The 20201-nt window shown below is 43.0% G+C and overlaps 1 protein-coding gene across 1 annotated transcript in view; it reads left to right on the forward strand.

Annotated features, from left to right (window-relative positions):
- Positions 1-18073, forward strand: part of lyplal1 (lysophospholipase like 1) — a 24617-nt gene extending 6544 nt beyond the window's left edge. Inside the window, exons 4-5 of the mRNA XM_061673630.1 lie at positions 9532-9647; positions 17623-18073. Coding sequence (XP_061529614.1) covers positions 9532-9647; positions 17623-17859 — 353 coding nt within the window. The 3' untranslated portion in view covers positions 17860-18073. The remainder of the gene's footprint in view (positions 1-9531; positions 9648-17622) is intronic.
- The last annotated feature ends 2128 nt before the right edge of the window (positions 18074-20201 follow it).

Here is a 20201-nt window from a genome sequence, read left to right on the forward strand (position 1 = left end):
AGCAGAGGGGAAAGGGTTAACCTTTAAGCCATGAAACCATGAAGGTAATGCAGCAGGGGAGGGTGGGTGTTTGAGAGAACTGTGTGAAAGACATAGTGTTAAGGGCCAGAAAAGCCCCCAATCTTCATTCCTAAGTACTGTAAGTGAAAAAACACACGCTCATGGGAAAGTGCTGAAATATTTTCTTACTAAATCATAACATTTTGTCATTAACTATAAATACTCTGTGTATTCACTTGACTGTACTGCAGAAATGCATCCCTGTGTACCCAAAGTGCACTTCCCTGGCTTATAGACAAGCAGTAGAATTTTCTATGGAAAGATTTTTGAGGGGGCAGGTTGCTGTTTCAGTGTGAGGAAAGGAAAATGAAACACAATACAGACCTATTCAGGTCAGATACGTGTTTCGTTCAATGTAAATATCATAGAATCGCACTTTATTTTCTCAGTATCATTTATACAATTTTTAGTATTTATTTGTTAATTCTTTTCAACATTATATTTGTCCAAGCAAAGGTCTGTTTCCAAGAGTTTGGTTGGTTTGGTGACTTCATCCTGTGTACAATGCACCAAGAGTTTTGAAACTCTGATGATGGGTTCCGGAGAAATTCAGGCTTTTGTTTTAGACGGAGTAGCTTTTTTGGGTTATGTTTTTGTGTGATATCACCTATAGAAAATCTGGTCAAAAAACACCTTAAACGTTGAATAAACTACCATAACATGATTATTTCTCAATTCATCTCCTCAACACTTTCCTTTAGTCTGCTACTCGGGGAACCCCTTTTCCAAGTTTGAGTTAGAAATATCCACCAATAAGCCTGCATGGGCCGAAATGCTGAGGGGTCCTCCAAGTCAAGATGACCACGAAGTTTCAAAAGGTGTCACTTGCCCTAAAAACCGGACTGAAATTGCGCACATGGCACATTAATTGTGAGATTAGCAGCGTGTAGTAAAATAGGTAATCTCCTTGAGGAATCAATTGTTTTTTCCTGCATTTATGTTTTAGAGGATTCTAGAGGCGTTTGAAGTGCTCATTCCATGTTTTTGAGAAAATTCCACAAAGATGATCGGCACGTTGCTATTTTTAGCTGAATGTGAATTTTTTAAATAGATTTTTCACATGTTCTTATTTTTCATAAGATTGTCCCTCTGTGCCTTTTAAACTGAACCCAGTGAAGCAGAATATTGTGGCAACTATTTCACACAGTCAAATAATTTTATTTGCGTCTCAGTGCCAGCAGGGACAGGAGAGGTTGTATCAAGTGTTAAACTTCACACCCAATTCCAGGATTGTGGAATACCCTTTCATATACAGTCGTTACAGCTCTGGTACTACCGCTGAAGGCAGGAAAGTACTGCACTCGTAAAACGTCCGTGTTAAAAGTAACCCAAATTGGGTGAAATGGCTAATTCAGCGCTGAGTCCAAAAGGGATCGAGCCAATGCTGGGTTACTTATACTCAGCGCATTGGAATGAGGGTTTCACCTAGCAGATTGGGTCAAAATTCTGACCCAGTAAGGGGTGAAAACTACCCATAGTGATGAGTTAAAGCTACCAAGAAATGGGTTATTAGGTAATCAGTATAACTGTGGTTAAAAATACGACCAAAATGGTCTAAGAATGTTATATTGAATTTACTTCAACTTTATCAAATTGTAATTTGGTATAAATTACTAACACATGATGAAACAACAAAATACTCTTCCAAACATTCTTCTATTGGTTATTAAATATAGTTTAATTTTCACAAAACAAAACCATGTAATTATTTTTCTTGGAATATTAAAATAAAGACCATTTAAGCAGTACGGAAAATGGATGGATGTAATATTTTGTTTAGTTAATTATTATTATTATTATTTTTACATCAGAACAGTTTAACTTCTGAAGCAGAATTCACTGAGACTTAGTGGCCACTCATCAGAAACCATTTTGATATAAAGGGGGCAGTCCAATAAGGCAACACTCAAAACAAACAGATGATGAAAACTTTTGCTAAACCAAATTTACACAGGCTTAAATGGAGCAGACCCTCACTTAATACACCGGAACCATGACATTCTTGCCTTTCATTTAATTGTGCTCTCATGGCCTTCACAACATGTGAAACCATTCCTGGCATTTCAAAAAACAATTAACTGAATGAATCAGAATCCTCTTTATTTGCCAAGTATGTCAAAAACACACAAGAAATTCATTTTCAGAAGAAAATACTTTTGAGACATAAAAACACACTACGGAGTGTCACTTAGCAATAAAAGGTTACTGGTAATGCTGATAACAATTACAGTTCTGCAAATGATTACGATTCTTCAAGCAATTTAATGGCAAAAGGGAAGAAGCTGTTGGAATGTCTGCTTGTTTGAGTTCGCATTGATTGATAGCACCTACCTGAGGGAAGGAGCTGCAAGAGGTGGTGACCACGATGTGGATGATTTTGCATGCTCTTGTCTTAGTTCTGGCAGCGTGCAAGTCCTCAAGGGTGGGTAGGCCGATACCACCGATCTTTCCGGCAGTCCTGATTGTCCGTTACAGTTGGAGTTTGTCCTTTTTTTGTGGCAGCACCAAACCAGACTGTGATGGATAAACACAGAACTGATTCGATGACTGCTTTGTGGAACTGCCTCAACAGCTCCTGTGGCTTGCCAAGCTTCCTCAGAAGCCGCAGGAAGTACATCCTCTGCTGGACCTTTTTGAGGATGGAGTTGATGTTGGTCTCGCACTTCCGGTCCTGAGAGACTGTAATTCCCAGGAACTTGAAGGTCTTGACGGTTAACACAGAGCAGTTGGACAGCGTGAGGGGCAGCTGTGGCGAAGGATGCTTCCTGAAGTCCACGATCATCTCTACAGTCTTGAGCGTGTTTAGCTCCAGGTTGTGTCAGCCGCATCAAAGCTCCAGTCGCTCCCCTTTCTGTTGATATGCAGACTTCGCCTCAGACTCACCGTCTGAGGCCGATGACTGTGGTGTTGTCTGCAAATTTCAGGGGTTTGACTGCTGGGTGCGTTGAGATGCAGTTGTTCGTGGAGAGAGAGAAGAGCAGCGGAGAGAGGACACATGCTTGGGGTGCCCCGGTGTGAATGAGGTGGTGTCCCCCAGCCTCACCTGCTGTGTCCTGCCTGTCAGGAAGCTGTGAATCCACCGGCACATGGCAGGCGAGACGCTGAGCTCCATGAACAGGCTCTTCGCGTAGGTCCTCGCGCCATCGAGGTGTTCTAGGACGAAGTACAGTCCCATGTTGACTGCGTCATCCACAGACCTGTTTGCTCGGTAGGCAAACTGCAGGGTGTGCAGCAGGGGTCCTGTGACGCTCTTGAGGTGGTCCAGCACGAGGCGTTCAAAGAATTTCATGACCACAGTTGTCAGGGCGACAGCCCTGTAGTCATTCAGACCCGAGATAACAAGCTCAAACACAAAGTATTCCTTACAGCACAGGTGTCAAACTGGTGGCCCGGGGGCTAGATCCGGCCCGCCACGTCATTTCATGTGGCCCGTGAGCAAGCCTCTGCCTTACAGCACACGTCAACGGCTCCAAGAAGTGATGGCTGCTCCAAAGTGGACCCATTTATGACCATAAAAGCTCGGGAACAGTTGCGCTCTTCCCCCAGCATCAGAACATATGGGGAATCTGTAGGTGCCCTTGAAAGGTACTCCATCATGTTAGTTGTAGGCTAGAGGGGGAAAAAAACACAAAACAAAATGGAAACAAAAGTTGGCACACATGAAGCACACATAACCCATGATGTCTTGAACTATGACTCAAGATGTACCTCCAGCAACTTTTTAATGTTATGCAGAAACTTAACACGTGGCCCCCCCCAACAAGGGGGGATGGTGGAGGCCAAGCTGTTTTCATCCAGAGATCTTTTGAGCTGCAAGACACGACATACACTAAGAATAGTAAGAAAAATTACTTCAATAAGAAGCAGAGTAAGAATATGGCGTTATCTAAAAAATAATTACATAAAAAGAAGTACAATGAAAATTAGTTATTCACATACTTTATCTAAGGCATCAGTTAATTCAGTCAATAAGTTATTAACTGATTTGTGTTGAACATTATTACATATCTTCCGTCGTCGTCACTGTCGTCATAAGTTGACGAGACCAGAAAAAAACACTTCCGTCGCTTCTGCTATGAAGAAATAACAGTACTTTTACTCCGTTACAATGATCTAATTGTCGCTCGGTGCTTTTATTGATTCATTATTGCTTATTTAGGAACTATTTCATGCGGGAGACTACGACTTCAACTTCTGCATTGGGTGCTTTTTGCGCCAATCCAGTTTAAGCCTAGTTCACCAATCAAACGACACAATAAAGTCACATGACCTCACACATACCTACGCCTGGGAAGCCCGCCTTCTATTGGGCTTCCCAGGCGTAGGTATTAACACTAGATAAGCCGGCCCGGCTGGTTGTCATGCCTACGTGGCGACCATGTTGGGATGGTTGTCTTTACCATGAAGGCAACAGTGCGCTACTCGTGTTTACATTTAGACAGAAAAAAACAGCAACTTTCATGTATTGTAGTATTTGTCTAGCACCGTCTGCCCAAATGTGGATATTTCAGCCCACTTATAGCTTTAGAAAACACTGTGCCGTAAATTGCAATGTTGTTGTTGTTTTTTTTTTTGGTTAGTTTTGTTTTTGTGTGCTATTTACTGAGTACTTGAGTAATTATTTCACTGTGTACTTCTTAATCTTGCTCAAGTATTTTTTGGGAGAACTATGTTTTACTTGAGTCATATTATTGTCAGCTAACTTGAGTACAATGTTTGGCTACTCTACCCACCTGGAGCAGACATCCTTTGCTACTTTTACGTTTAAGCAACATTTTTGCTCTTCAAATCAGCCAGTGTCGTATTTGTTGCACTGGTCTTTTGTATTTTCGCGTTTTGGTGCTGTGGCGAAAAGAGTTGATCTGCTTGTACATCTTATATTAATTATGAAATGCGCCTACAATTAACGAATTAGTTTACAGATGTTAATGTTAAATGTATTAAGCGACGGAACAATATTAGGGATTATGTCAAAACACAGAATGAACTAACTTCAAATTCAGAAATGGCCAATAAAAACAGAAAAATATTGTACTTAATATTTTCCTGGAGGATGCATTTGGGATTAGCCTTTGAAGTAGGTAATAGTGGAAAATGATGTAAAAGACACACTTGAGCATCTGAGTCACAACAGAGTGATCGACCGATTAGCCACCCTTAAAAATCGACGCCATTCATTGATGCTTCCACCCACTCTGCTTCTTCATGGGAAGGTGTGTCAGTGGAATTGAGGAAGTCTTCAAAGTATTCTCCCTACCGACTCACAACATCCCGAGTCGGGATGTCTATTCAGGAGTTTCTCCCTCCTGAATAGACCTTACCAGGGAGGCTGTTGGAGTGTGATTCCCCCTGTAGTTCGAACACACTCTCCGGTCCCCCTTCTTAAAAAGGGATCCCACCACCGCAGTCTGCCAATCCAGAGGCACTGTCCCCGATGTCCACGCCAACCAGGACACGTGTCAACCAGGACAGACCCACAACATCCAGAGCCTTTAGGAACTCCAGGCGAATCTCATCCACCCTGGGGGCCTTGCCAGCGAGGAGCTTTTAACCACCTCGGTGACCTCAACCCCAGAGATAGGGGAGCCCGCCTCAGAGAATGCAGACTCTGCTTCCTCATGGGAAGGCGTGTCGGTGGAGTTGAGAAGGTCTTCGAAGTATTCTCCCCACCGACTCACAACGTCCGGAGTCATGGTCAGCAGTGCCCCATCTCCACTATACACAGTGTTGCTGGTGCACTGCTTCCCCCTCCTGAGACGGCGGATGGTGGACCAGAGTTTCCTCGAAGCCGTCCCGAAGTCTTTCTCCATGGCCTCACCGAACTCTTCGCACGCCGGGGTTTTTGCTTCAGCGACCACCAAAGCTGCATTCTGCTTGGGCAGCCGATACCCATCAGCTGCCTCAGGTGTCGTCCTACAGGCAAAAAAGGCCCGATAGGACTCCTTCTTCAGCTTGACAGCATCCCTCACTGTTGGTGTCCACCAACGGGTTCGGGGGTTACCGCCACGACAGGCCACAGCTCCGGTCGGCCGCCTCAGCAATGGAGGTGTGGAACATGGTCCACTCGGACTCAATGTCCCCCGCATCCCCCGAAACATGAGCAGACTTCTGCCGTAGGTGGTAGTTGAAGCGCCTTCTGACAGGCGATTCTGCCAGACGTTCCCAGCAGACCCTCACGATAAGTTTGGGCCTGCCAGGTCGGACCGGCATCTTCCACCACTATTGGAGCCAACTCACCACCAGGTGGTGATCAGTTGACAGCTCCGCCCCTCTCTTCACCAAAGTGTCCAAGACATGCGGCCGTAAGTCCAATGACACAACCACAAAGTCGATCCTCGAACTACGACCTCGGGTGTCCCTGTGCCAAGTGCACGTGTGGACACTTTTGTGGTTGAGCATGGTGGTCGTTATGGACAATCCGTGATGAGCACAGAAGTCCAACAACAGAACACCACTGTCACGACTGGTAATCGTATGATGTAGGACTGAACCCAAAAGCAGGCGGAGGGTCCTAGTGGAGACAGGCTTGAGCAGCATCGCTAACATAGTTCCGCTCTGAAATTGAGCCAAAATTATATTGAAACTGGATGTACGTTAATTGTTTTGCTTGTTTTTCCACAAATTAAAGCATTAAAGTTTGGTGTGGAAGAACTTGACTGGCCTCACAAAACTTGAACATAGAACTAGAACAGATTTTGGACAAGCAATTTGATCAGTCCACTTTCCATTTCCATGGTCAGTGGGAGGGTTGAAGAATTATTTATTTTTTTAAGCCTTTCTACTGAGTGATGGATGTCCTGTATGCAGTCTTGAGTTTTTAACATCGTTTTTTATTTGTTTTGTCAGATGTCTTTGAGTAGTATCTGTACAATAGAATAATTTTTTTATACACATGCATCAATACAAATACATACATGGTACACATTTAAATCACTAGACACATACACACATGTATTCACCGCAATGAGCACATACATCAATGATCACTTACATAACACAAACCCATACACACATCTTAATCATGTTCCGACAGCGTTGTTTTATTTTTACTTATTTCTGCACAATAAATGTTCTCAAAAGTTTTTTTGTTAGTTTTTCTAATCAATTTAGCTTTGCTACAGGACCATACAACCTGTATGTATCATTCTTCAAATAAAACTGTGACTGCATTATTATTGCATTATTATATATTTAGCAATTTGGCGCCAAGACATCCCTTTGAATAAATTAAAACTGGCTTATGGCTGAGATGCAAATGTTCCTGTCAAAATCAAAATGTTCCTGAAAAATATCCAGAATGTAAACTGCATACATTTGCACTGTTTCTTTTGGAGAAATGTCTTCTTCCTGGCAGAGTGACCTTTCAGCCCATGTTGGTACAGTACTTTTTTCACTGTGGATAATGACATAATCTTACCACCTTCGGCCCAGCCTTTTCACAAGGTATTTTGCTTTTGTTCTTTGGTTTACATGCACATTTCAGACCAAAGCACATTCATCTCTGGGACACAGAGCCCGTCTCCTTCCTGAGTGGAATGATGGCTGGACATTCCCATGGTGATTATACTTGCATATAATTGTTTGAACAGATGAATGTGGCACCTTCAGGCATCTGGAAATTGCACCCAAGGATGAGCCAAACTTGTGCAAGTCCAGAATTCTCTTCCTGATATCTTGGCTCATTTGTTTTGACTTTCCCATGATGTTACATAAAGAAGCAGTGTGTTTCAGGTGTGTCTCTAATTAACTAAAAAAAATGTCAATAAACCTATCAGAAGCTTACAGCGAAATGACATCATCATGTGGGTTTTCCAAAATTGGTTAATGGCAAAGTAAGTAATGAGAAAATGCCGAGAGAAGTAAAAATCCTCTCATTATTCTGGCATTTCTCAAATAGAAATAATTTTGGTCATCCTAATTGAAATTAAATTGGAAAGGTTTAGTGTGAGTTGATGTCAGACAGTGAGTGAAAAAAATATATCTTTTTATACAGTGAAGGTGAACATCTAGTCTCAAGTGTAGGTTTTTCTTCCAAAAGTCTGCTAGCGGTAGCTTAATGATAACACATGATTGAAAACATGAATAGGGCTCATGAATAGCACAAATGTCGCAGTATAAACCTTTCAATAAATATATATAAAATGAGGGACATTTACAAAAAGCTAAAATACAGTGCCGTGAAAAACTATTGGCCCGCTTATCAAATTCCTATATTTTTGTGTAGTTTCCCCACTTTAAGATCATCAAATAAATGTAAATAGCTCTTCAGAAGTTGTCCTGAGTTCCTTTGTGGCCTCTTGGATGAGTCATTGCTGTTCTCTTGGGGAAATCTTTGTAGGCCGGCCACTTCTATGAAGGTTCACCACGGTTCCATGTTTTCTCCATGTGAGGATAATGGTGCTCCCTATGGTTCGCTGGAATCCTAAATCTTTAGAAATGGATTTTGTAACCCTTTCCAGAGTGACAGATGTCAATTTATTTCTCGACAGTTCTGGAATTTCTTTGGCTCATGTCATTTTGTTGCAGCTTTTTTAGATTATTTGTCCAATTTGATTTTGTCGGAACAATTTTGATTGAACAGGTGTAGAGGTAATCAGGCTTGGGTTCGGTCACCCAAAATTGTGATTAGCCACAATTAATTCATGATTTAACAAGGGGGACCGTTACTTTTTAACACAGGGCCAGGTACCATTGAAGTTTTTTTTCCCTTAATAAATGAACTCACCATTTAAAAACAGCCTTTCAAGTACACTTGGGTTATATTTGTCAGATATGTATCTGTTTGATGATCTTAAACATTAAAGTGGGGAAACTATGCCAAAATCTAAGATTTTGAGATTGGGGGGGGGCAATACTTTTTCACGGCACTGTAATAATACTCCCAGCCATATAATCGTTCTACTCTGCGAAAAACAAGTTATATTACTGCATTCTTCTTTGTGTCTTTTCATCAAATCTACGTTATCGTCTGCATGCAAGCACTACGCTGCCCACTTAAAGGCCAAGGCGTTCATAACAGAAGCAGCAGGTACAGTATACCTGCTGGGCAAATAAATGGAATAGGATTATTCCGTGTGTAGAAAAACACAAATCAACTCAACTGCATTTATAGTGCACTTAAGGAAAATAAACAAAGCTGTAATAAAGTGCTGTACATAACTTGAGCAATATTTGATTTTGTGTGTAAAAGTGTTATTTCAGTTAAAATGTATGCTGTGTTCAGTAAAAGTTTGTGTTTGTAACAATATTTGGTTCAAATAAAACCCATTGTCATTAAAATTGCAAGACATAATGGCCTTACAAAGTATTGGTACTTGATATCGGCAAATACTCAAATGTAAATGGTTGTACCCGTACTCAGTCTGAAAAAAGTGGTATCGGTGCATCTATTGTTATGATGTGTGGGAAATAATCGCAGAATTGAACTGTTTTTGTCACTAATATTTTTCTCTTTGTTTCTCCAAATAAAAGGGGGCTTCTCCATGGGTGGAGCTATGGCCATCCACTTGGTGTGTCGGTACCATCCTGATATAGCTGGGGTTTTTGCACTGTCCAGTTTCCTGAATAAAGACTCTGTTGCTTTTAAGGTACAACACATCAATACACACATCATGTTGGGCAGTTATTTCTGATTACATTTGTAATCAATCTTTTAATTATAATTTTCAGTCGTTTTTTACGATGCTTGAACAGACTACATACATACACACAATGAAACCGACGACTGAATTAAGTAGCAGATCATTTTTACTCATGATTTGTTTCATGTCAGTTTGTACATTAAAATTTGATGTAGGAGGGTTACACTGAGTTGGATATAATAAAATCTGGCGCTGCCAATACCAGAAAGTTTGTACTATGAACACAGAATTTTCTTGAGAACTATTCAGAGGAGGCACATCTAATGAATAGCTTGTATAATGGCCCTTTTCAGATTTCTGATCAATAGGGTTGGGCATCGTTTGTATTTGAGCGATTCCGATCCTGATTCCGATTCATTTCGATTCCATTTCCAAACTATTCTTGATTCCGGTTCTTGTAGGCGGCTTGGTCCAAAACGTTTGCATGGTTTAACAAAGGGGTGTTATGAACATCCATTTTCTTAGCAGCCCGCAGCATAAACTAAATTGAAAATTTGAGTCAGAGAACTTTATAACCAGTATCACTATCAAACCTGTGAACTAAAAGGCAATCTGTGTGTAACTAACCCAATTGACTTAATATTAATATTATTTATATTCAATAATGTTTCAGCTAAAAGTTAAATACAGCATGGTTGAAGTTATTTGCGACAGTTTTATCACATCATATGGTTTATCTGTGCAGGTTTTGACTTGACTTCCTGTTTTAAACATGTAGCCTTTTATTGTGAAGGCTACGCACTGGAACTCAGCATTTTGGCATGAAAATAGTAATGAATAGAACCAAATCTCTGTAAAACGTTGATTCCTTGACCTACCCACCGATGAGGGACAAGGTTAATGTTTATGATACTGTGAGACGTTTGTGAAATTTATCCCAATTGATTGTGATGTAAAGTTGGTAGTTTGTGAAGTTTTAGCTCAATGTTAAGCTTGTAATGCGGCTGTTTCTACTTTCTTTACAGTATGGTAAAATTATTTCTATTTTATTTTTGTGTCTGTCATCAGGCACTTGTCACTGATGGTGTAATGCTAGATTCGGCTGACAATGGTGCAGGCAGCGTGGGTTCAGTTCCCACTCAATGACGGTGTGAATGTGAGTGCGACTGGCAGTTCAGGGTGTAGTCCTTCTTTTGCCCGAGGTCAGCTGGGAGCTCCACCACAAGCGAGCTCCACCACACCGCGACGCTGAACAGGATAAGAGGTGTTGGGGATGGAAGGATGTCTGTCATCAGCTCTTACATTGGTTTCAACACTAAAATAAATGCCTATAAACCATCAGTGCAAGAGTGCAACCCAAAGTTTAACCTTTTTAACTGCCTCAATGTTGGAATAGACGTATTTTATTGTTTCACACTCACCCAGTTGACGTCACTGAAATTCCACACGGTGTAAGCCTAGGCTCGGAGTGGGAGGGGAGGGGTCACAATTGTACACATCACTAAAGCCTCCTTAGCACAATATGATCTTATTTCAAGTGTTGCAGTTAAGAAACAAATTGTTCGCTGCCGCCATTGCGCACCAGTACGTCTTCATGCGCATTCTTCTTCGTTGGTTTTCGCCACTGGGGTGGTGGTCCCCGAGGGTGTGTTCCAACTACAGGGGGATCACACTCCTCAGCCTCCCTGTTAAGGTCTATTCAGGGGTGCTGGAGAGGAGGGTCCGTCAGGAAGTTGAATCCCAGATTCAGGAGGAGCAGTGTGGGGTATCAAACCCCCTGATACGGGCTGTTTGGTCTCTGTACGACCGGAGTCAGAGTTTGGTCCGCATATCCGGCAGTAAGTCGGACTCGTTTCCAATGAGGGTTGGAGTCCGCCAAGGCTGCCCTTTGTCACCGATTCTGTTCATAACTTTTATGGAGAGAATTTCAAGGCGCAGCCGAGGCGTAGAAGGGGTCTGGTTTGGTGGCCTCAGTATTGCATCTCTGCTTTTTGCAGATTATGTGGTTCTGTTGGCTTCATCAAGCCATGATCTCCAACTCTCACTGGAGCAGTTCGCAGCAGAGTGTGAAGTGGCTGGGATGAGAATCAGTACCTGCAAATCTGAGACCATGGTCCTCAGTCGGAAAAGGGTGGCATGGCAGTCGGAAAGGGTGGCATGGCCGCTCCAGGTCGGGGATGAGATCCTGCCCCAAGTGGAGGAGTTCAAGTATCTTTCAAGATGGCGCCTACCAGTGTGGCCGCCTCGGTAACGCGCTCTCTAGTATTGTCTTTGTTTTTGTGTTTTTCGTCCGTCTTTGGAGACCTTACACGACTCACTTACACAAGGGGAGACCTGCTAACCATCAAGGAGGCTACTCCGGACTTTCTGTCACCAACTTTCGAAAATCCGATCAGTTTTTTCCCCGAGTTACTCACCGGAGCGGCGTCCGCGGTTTTCGGCGCATGGATGCGGAAGCGGCGCCACAGAGGAAAACGAGCCGGAATTCAGGTGAAACTCCGCAAGAGAGGACACAGATTGGCGTTCCCGTCGATCCACCTCGCGAATGTACGCTCCCTACCCAACAAAATGGACGAGCTTCATCTTCTGTTAAAGACCAGTAAAGACTTCGGACGTTCCGCGGCCATGTGCTTCACGGAGACCTGGCTTTGCGACGCTGTACCCGATGGCGCCGTCACGCTTCCCGGCTTCAACATTCATCGAGCGGACCGCGACATGGAATCATCGGGAAAAACGAAGGGCGGCGGGATATGCCTCCATATAAACGAAAAATGGTGTACGGACGTCACGGTGCTCAGCACACACTGCAGCCCGCATTTGGAGTCGCTGTTTCTGAACTGTAAACCATTTTACGCGCCACGTGAGTTTGCATCGTTTATACTGGCTGGAGTCTATATCACACCGCAAGCTAACACGAGCGCCGCATTGCTAACGCTCGCCGAACAAGTCAACGAAATTGAAAAAAAACACCCTGACTCACCCCTCATTATTCTCGGGGACTTTAACAAAGCTAAACTCAACCACGAACTCCCTAAATACAAGCAGCACATCGACTGTCCTACCAGGGAAAATAATACTTTAGACCACTGCTACACTACGGTAAAAAACGCATACCGTGCTATACCTCGTGCAGCCCTGGGCTCGTCTGATCACTGCTTAATTCACTTAATACCGACGTACAAGCAAGTACTTAAATGTGCGAAGCCTACAGTGAAAACAGTCAAAAAGTGGACCAATGAAGCAAAGATGGAACTTCAAAGCTGTTTAGACTGCACAGACTGGAGTGTCTTTGAAAATTCAGCTGGCAGCCTGGATGAATATACGGACACTGTCACATCCTATATCAGTTTCTGTGAAGAGGTTTGTGTACCAACAAAATCATTTCGGACATTCAACAACAACAAGCCGTGGTTCACTGCTAAACTTAAGCAGCTTCGCCAAGCTAAGGAAGATGCATATCAGAGCGGGGACAGGGCCCTGTATAATCGAGCTAGAAACCAGCTTACTAAAGAAATTAACATTGCAAAGAGGATCTATGCAGCAAAGTTGGAAAAACAGTTTAGCGCGAACGACTCAAAATCAGTCTGGCGTGCATTCCAATCGCTGACTAATTACAAGCGACGATCCCCCCAAGCTGAGAACAATAGCACACTAGCCAACGACTTGAATACCTTCTATTGCAGATTTGAAAAGGGCAGTTTCACTCCACACACCCACCCGGCCGCACCCGCGACCACAACCACACCTCTGACTTCTGCGTTAACCATCCATGAACAGGATGTGAGACGCATCTTCAAACAACAGAAGATTAACAAAGCAACAGGACCGGACCATGTGTCCCCATCCTGCCTCAAAGTCTGCGCGGACCAGCTCGCTCCAGTCTTCACTCAGATCTTTAACAGATCTTTGGAAATGTGCGAAGTTCCATCCTGCTTCAAACACTCCACCATCATTCCAGTCCCCAAGAAACCTGCAATCTCTAGTCTGAATGACTACAGGCCTGTCGCTTTGACATCTGTGGTCATGAAGTCCTTTGAACGTCTCGTGCTGGACCACCTCAAGAGTGTCACAGGTCCCCTGCTGGACCCCCTGCAGTTTGCCTACCAAGCGAACAGGTCTGCGGATGATGCAGTCAACATGGGACTGCACTTCATCCTAGAACACCTCGACAGTGCAGGGACCTACGCGAGGATCCTGTTCGTGGACTTCAGCTCAGCGTTCAACACCATCATCCCTGAACTCCTTTCAACCAAGCTTCTCCAGCTCAGCGTCTCACCTGCCATCTGCCAGTGGATTTACAGCTTTCTGACGGGCAGGACACAGCAGGTCAGGCTGGGGGAGGCCACCTCATCCACACGCAGCATCAGCACTGGGGCGCCCCAAGGTTGTGTCCTCTCTCCGCTGCTCTTCTCTCTCTACACGAACGACTGCACCTCAGCGAACCCGACTGTCAAGCTCCTGAAGTTTGCAGATGACACCACTGTCATCGGCCTCATCAAGGACGGTGACGAGTCTGCATATCGACAGGAAGCGGAGCGGCTGGAGCTGTGGTGCGGGCGACACAACCTGGAGCTGAACACGCTCAAGACGGTAGAGATGATCGTGGACTTCAGGAGGCATCCTTCGCCACAGCTGCCCCTCACGTTGTCCAGCTGCCTTGTGTCAACCGTCGAGACCTTCAAGTTCCTGGGAATTACAATCTCTCAGGACCTGAAGTGGGCGAACAACATCAACTCCGTCCTCAAAAAGGCCCAGCAGAGGATGTACTTCCTGCGGCTTCTGAGAAAGCACGGCCTGCCACCGGAGCTGCTGAGACAGTTCTACACAGCGGTCATCGAATCGGTCCTGTGTTCTTCCATCACAGTCTGGTTTGGTGCTGCTACAAAAAAGGACAAACTCCGACTGCAACGGACAATCAAAACTGCTGAAAGGATTGTCGGTACCCCCCTACCCACCATTGAGGACTTGCACGTTCCCAGAACTAAGACAAGGGCGTGCAAAATCCTCTCGGACCGTCTGCGCCCCGGTCACCGGCTCTTCCAGCTCCTTCCGTCAGGTAGGCGCTACCGATCAACGCAAACTAGAACTAGTAGACATTCCAACAGCTTCTTCCCTCTTGCGATCAACTTCTTAAACACCTAACCTATAATTCCATTACAACAAGCTGGCAATTTTTTGACTTGAGTTCGTTGTCACATTTCTGTGGGGCCAATTATTTATTACTTGTGCACTCACTGTAGTTGTCTCGCCATGCTGCACTATTTGCATATACTGGCCACTCATGCCAGAGTAGCATCTGCTCCATTTGCACACTGATTGAGGAGTATCTGTAACATTTGCACAACCGACATTGTCCCAGATGATCGCACTACTCGTCACTTTAAACCGCATTCACTCCTTGAAGTCTCAGCGCCCTTTGCACAATGGTCATTGCACCGGACTATTGCAATATTAGTCGTTCGAACTGCTCTAAGTGCTAGAGGACTCTGCATCTTTTTGCACAATTGTTTTTTGTCAATGTCTTTATGTCCCCAAAGTGTTCTGTAAATTGACTGTTTGTTGTACTAGAGCGGCTCCAACTACCGGAGACAAATTCCTTGTGTGTTTTGGACATACTTGGCAAATAAAGATGATTCTGATTCTGATTCTGATCTTGGGGTCTTGTTCACGAGTGAGGGAAGAATGAAACGGGAGATCGACAGGCGGATCGGTGCAGAATCTGCAGTGATGTGGACTTTGTATCGGTCCGTTGTGGTAAAGGAGCTAAGTCGAAAGGCGAAGCTCTCAATTTACCGGTCGATCTATGTTCCTACCCTCACCTATGGTCACGAGCTGTGGGTCGTGACCGAAACAACAAGGTCCCGTATACAAGAGGCCAAAATTAGTTTCCTCCGCAGGGTGTCCGGGCTCTCCCTGCGTGATACGGTGAGAAGCTTGGTCATCCGGGAGGATCTCAGAGTAGAGCCGCTGCTCCTCCACATCGAGAAAGCCAGATGAGGTGGCCGGGGCATCTGATTCGGATGTCTCCCGGACACCTCCCTGGTGAGGTGTTCCTGGCACGTCCCACGAGGAGGAGACCCCGGGGAAGACCCAGGACACTCTGGTGAGACTACGTCTTTCGGTTGGCCTGGGAACGCCTCGGGATCCCCCCCGCCCCCCCAGAAGCGCTGGATGAAGTGGCTGGGGAGAGGGAAGTCTGGCATCCCTGCTAAAGCTACTGCCCCCTCGACCCGTCAGTTTGCACGTCAAAATCTCAAAATTATGTATTCCTACTAATCGTAAATACTACCCGCCATACCTTGGAATAGGCGTACTGTAGGTGGTCAGAGCAACGTAAATAACGCATATCTATTGTACATGAAGTTGACAGGAAAAGTACATCAACTCTTTAGAATTACCTGGATTTCTGAATAAATTGGTCATGAAATGGGATTTGTTTTTCATAATAGTCAAAACTATAGGCAAGCAGCATTTTCTTAAACTAATGCAACTATGAAATGTTGCTATGTTATAAAAAAAAACATTATTTCAGCACTGTGAATTTTGATGTGGTATGTTCAATAAAAATGCTTGTATGGTCTTAGTTGAAGCAGATTTTTTTTTTCTATTGTTGTGAATTACAGTAGATGACGACGCACAGATCACATTTTATGGCAGGTTTGCAGAAATGGAATGCAGTGGTGCGTTATGAGTTGAATTCGTTCCTTCACCACGTTCGTACTTAAAAACACTCGTATCACAAATCCTCTTTCCCCATTGAAATTAATGGAAATGCCATGAATCTGTTCCTGCTCCACAAATAATAATGATGTAATTGTAATGTTTTTAAATGAGAAAAATAGCACTCTAGCGTATTGTATTTTGCAAACATACAGTATTAACATATGAATATGAATGTAATGTAAATAGTTAAACCGTGTGTGCATCATGATTTTATGTGTCAGTGCCCTTTGACATTGTGCTCTTCTGATGTGCATCCCTTGGCCACTAAGGGCAATATATTAAAGACAGCCATAATAAATGAAGAAGAGTCTCACAACTAAGTGACTCGGTAAGCTGCAGTAATAGAAGTCATTTTTGGCAGAGGATAAAGAATCCATGCCTATAAGTATTGTTATATTGTAATTCTGCATGTCTTGTTTGTTCAAAAACAAAAAACTACATTGATCCTAGTATTGTTAGCCTATCTATGATGTTTTGCATTGTATGTTATCATTAAGCTAGTGGACTTGCATAAGGCAACTATGTTTTTGGGTTAAATACACATGTAATTTCTTGTTTTATGTTTAGTCGTACAGGAAACTTCAACTTGGGAGTGACAATAAATGGCTTGAAGCAAGAACACTACGGCTCTTATTTGCCAAACTGCTGCCATTTAGCAGTGGAGGGTCATAACTTAAATCATTGCTCGCAACACAAGGCAAAAAAAATCTACTGACTGACTGCTCGTATCTTGAAAAACTTAGTTGGGTTACTTGAGGTACCGCTGTGTCTGTTTTCATTGCTTGTAGTTTATACTTGATAGTCAAAATCGTCTGTGAGGGAATTTCTTAACGTCGACTTAGTCACTGCTGATATAGCCACTCTCAGCACGACAATAATTTCAGACTTCAGTTCTGAAAGATGCATTTTGCAGGGACCCTTTGGGGGAGGGTGGTTTTTGTCCGCCAGGACACCTGGAAGCACTTTGGTCCGGGGATGCATTGGGCCTAGTGTCGGTGGCGCCAGTAAATCTATACTTCCGCAGGTTGGTCGCCATCTGGATGTTATTCCTGGGCGTCTTTGGTGGTAGAATAGTTAAGTCAGACTTTTTGCTGATTGTCGTGGAATATACAACTCAAAGAGGAAATTATAAAAGGCTCAGCGGGAGCCCACGCAAAGCACAGCTTACTCCAGTGCAGCCAAGCCACCATATTTTTTTATTACATTTGCACAATCGCACCAGATTGGCCCTCCCTTGTTTCATTTCTGTGTAATGAAGGCAGTGGAGGAGCGGGTTAGAGCAGGACACGTCCTCCCGGAGTTGCTCCAGTGCCATGGGACAAGTGATGAGCTGGTGCTTCATCATTGGGGAGAGGACACATCAATGTTGCTGCAGAAGGCTGGGATGACGACCGCTTTCCACTCCCTACCCGGTCTCTACCACCAACTCTCCCTGCCTGAGATGGAGCTGCTGAAAGCCTGGATTCTCCACAAACTTCCACCCAGCTCATCTTGACCACCTTCATCTCCCCATTGTGTGTAATTTTAGCAATAAATATTTTTTGTTTGGTGTTTATTGTTGCGACACTTCATTTACAAACAATGTACAGGTTTTAAACCACAAAACAAATATTGTTTGAACATATTATACCATATTCAATTTAAACTCAAAGGTATTTGCAATGGTAATTTTGAAGTTGAATGCCTGGCCTAAAGGTAGTACAATTAGGAATTTGACCAACTTTTTGGGGAAAATCTGGTAAAGTCACATGCTTGACATGTGATTGCACCATATCTCCCAGAGTTTAAGCAAAGCTTGTGGAATATCAGTTTTGTGTTCATCAGAATGATTAACTCCATAAGTACTGTATATTTAACTTTTTTAGTTTTTGTGTGTTTGATGCCACCAGAGAAGGGAACACAGATCACAAAGAGCGTCCCCTGCTGGACGGGCTCGCTGATTTGCCAACCACCCCCACCGGCTGGCGGGCTCACCCGTCCTCGATATGCCGGCTCAGAAACTCTGTACACCAGTTGACTAGTATGCATGTGATATGGTTCGATAGAAACACTATAGACTTTAATTACTTCTGCTGGGATCACTTATAACAGGTGTGTCAAACTCATTTTTGTCGCGGGCCACATTGTTGTCACGGTTTCCCTCAGAGGGCCGTTGACTATGAAACCATATAAATGTTTAATCACCTCATTATTACATACAAATTGATGGATACCTAGTTTTGAAATCAGAAGTCAAGGATAATAGTTTGTTCAACTATTGTTCAAGTTACCATAAACACAAAATGCTTGCAATGTCTCAAAGCTACTATTTATTGTTATTATTTTATGAGAATTTTAGCAATAATCATGGAAAGATGATAGATGATTTGCTTTCGCGGGCCACATGAAATGGCTTTGCGGGCCAGATTTGGCCCCGGTGCCTTGAGTTTGACACCCGTGACTTTGGTCTGGACTGTGTTATACTAACCTATCAACTCACAAGTTCTTACAGGTGTTTAGACACTAAAAAAAGATTCCCACCGCATCACTCGACAGTAACACTGCCTTGCTCATTTTCCCACATCCTGTCCTACCCTTTTCTGTCCGCTCTTATCTGGTTCTCTTGGTTAGTTATTGCATATCCTCACTGGGTGTGTCCCCTCCAATCCTAAACCCCCCCCCCCCAACTCCCCAATCTACAAATAACTGTTGTAATTTTACTTGTTTAAATATCTAGACTGTCTCACTATTGTTCTGCTGTGGTTCTCACCCCTTGTCCACTCTGTTCCCCCTGTGTGTACCCTAAAACCCTTTTCTGTCTGGCTGCTTTTTCAATAAATATCAGATTAATTTAAAAAAAAATAATAATAACAATTAAAAATTGAGCAGAGGTAGTATTTCAAAATCCCCTGTTCCACAGCAAAAGCATACAGGTGGAACTGATCATTTTAAAATGTATATACAGTACTTGCAAGAGATTTATAGAAATAGTCTTACACAATATTTGTTCCCTAATTAAATAAATTATTGTGAGACAACAACAATGCGATCTATCTTCACGGAGATGAATATCATTATTTTAAATAACATAATTAAAGGTAAATGTAAGCTTTTATTTATTTATTTATTTATTTATTTCAGAAGTGTGTATCAAAACTCGGAGTCTTTTGCATTAATCAGTACCCAAGAAGTAGTTCTCAGTTTCAAAAAGGTTGGTGAGACATGCCAAAACCAGCGTTGTCAAACTCATTTTAGTTCACAGGCTACATTCACCCCAGTTTGATCTCAAGTGGGCTGGACCAGTATATCCATGGCCTAATAAGCTATAAGTAATTATACATTTTTTGTGAAAATATTTACATTTATTGATTGTTATCTTGCTGCAAATCTTGTTTCAAATCATATGAGCAATCCAAAACGTCATAACAAAAATAAGTGCAAGTTCAACTATGAATCAGTGTTTTCATTTGCAGTTGCAAGTTACAAATCACAGTAGATCTATAAACTGTATGTACCTTTTAAAAAATAACTTTAGAAATCATTTTGAATTTACACAAATGTCCATATCCATCTGGAAATCTCGAAAACCTCACCTGACTCATCACACCATACAAACTCGTGGGAACTTTAAAGTATGAAAGTGCAGTTATCCCCATGCCTTTTAAATGTATACATATGAGTTGTGGCAAAAATAATAATAATAAAAGGGATTGCACCAATCAAACCTTTTTGAATTTAGACTGTTGACTGATAATTTGCAATATTCAGTCAAATATTTGTATAGGTGTTTTTCATGTGTTTTCCACAATGCAAAAGTGGCACAGCATATTATATGAAGTAGGCTTTGCTCCAGAAGTA

This window comes from Phycodurus eques, chromosome 4 (assembly GCF_024500275.1).
Source record: "Phycodurus eques isolate BA_2022a chromosome 4, UOR_Pequ_1.1, whole genome shotgun sequence".
Classification (NCBI taxonomy): Eukaryota; Metazoa; Chordata; class Actinopteri; order Syngnathiformes; family Syngnathidae; genus Phycodurus; species Phycodurus eques.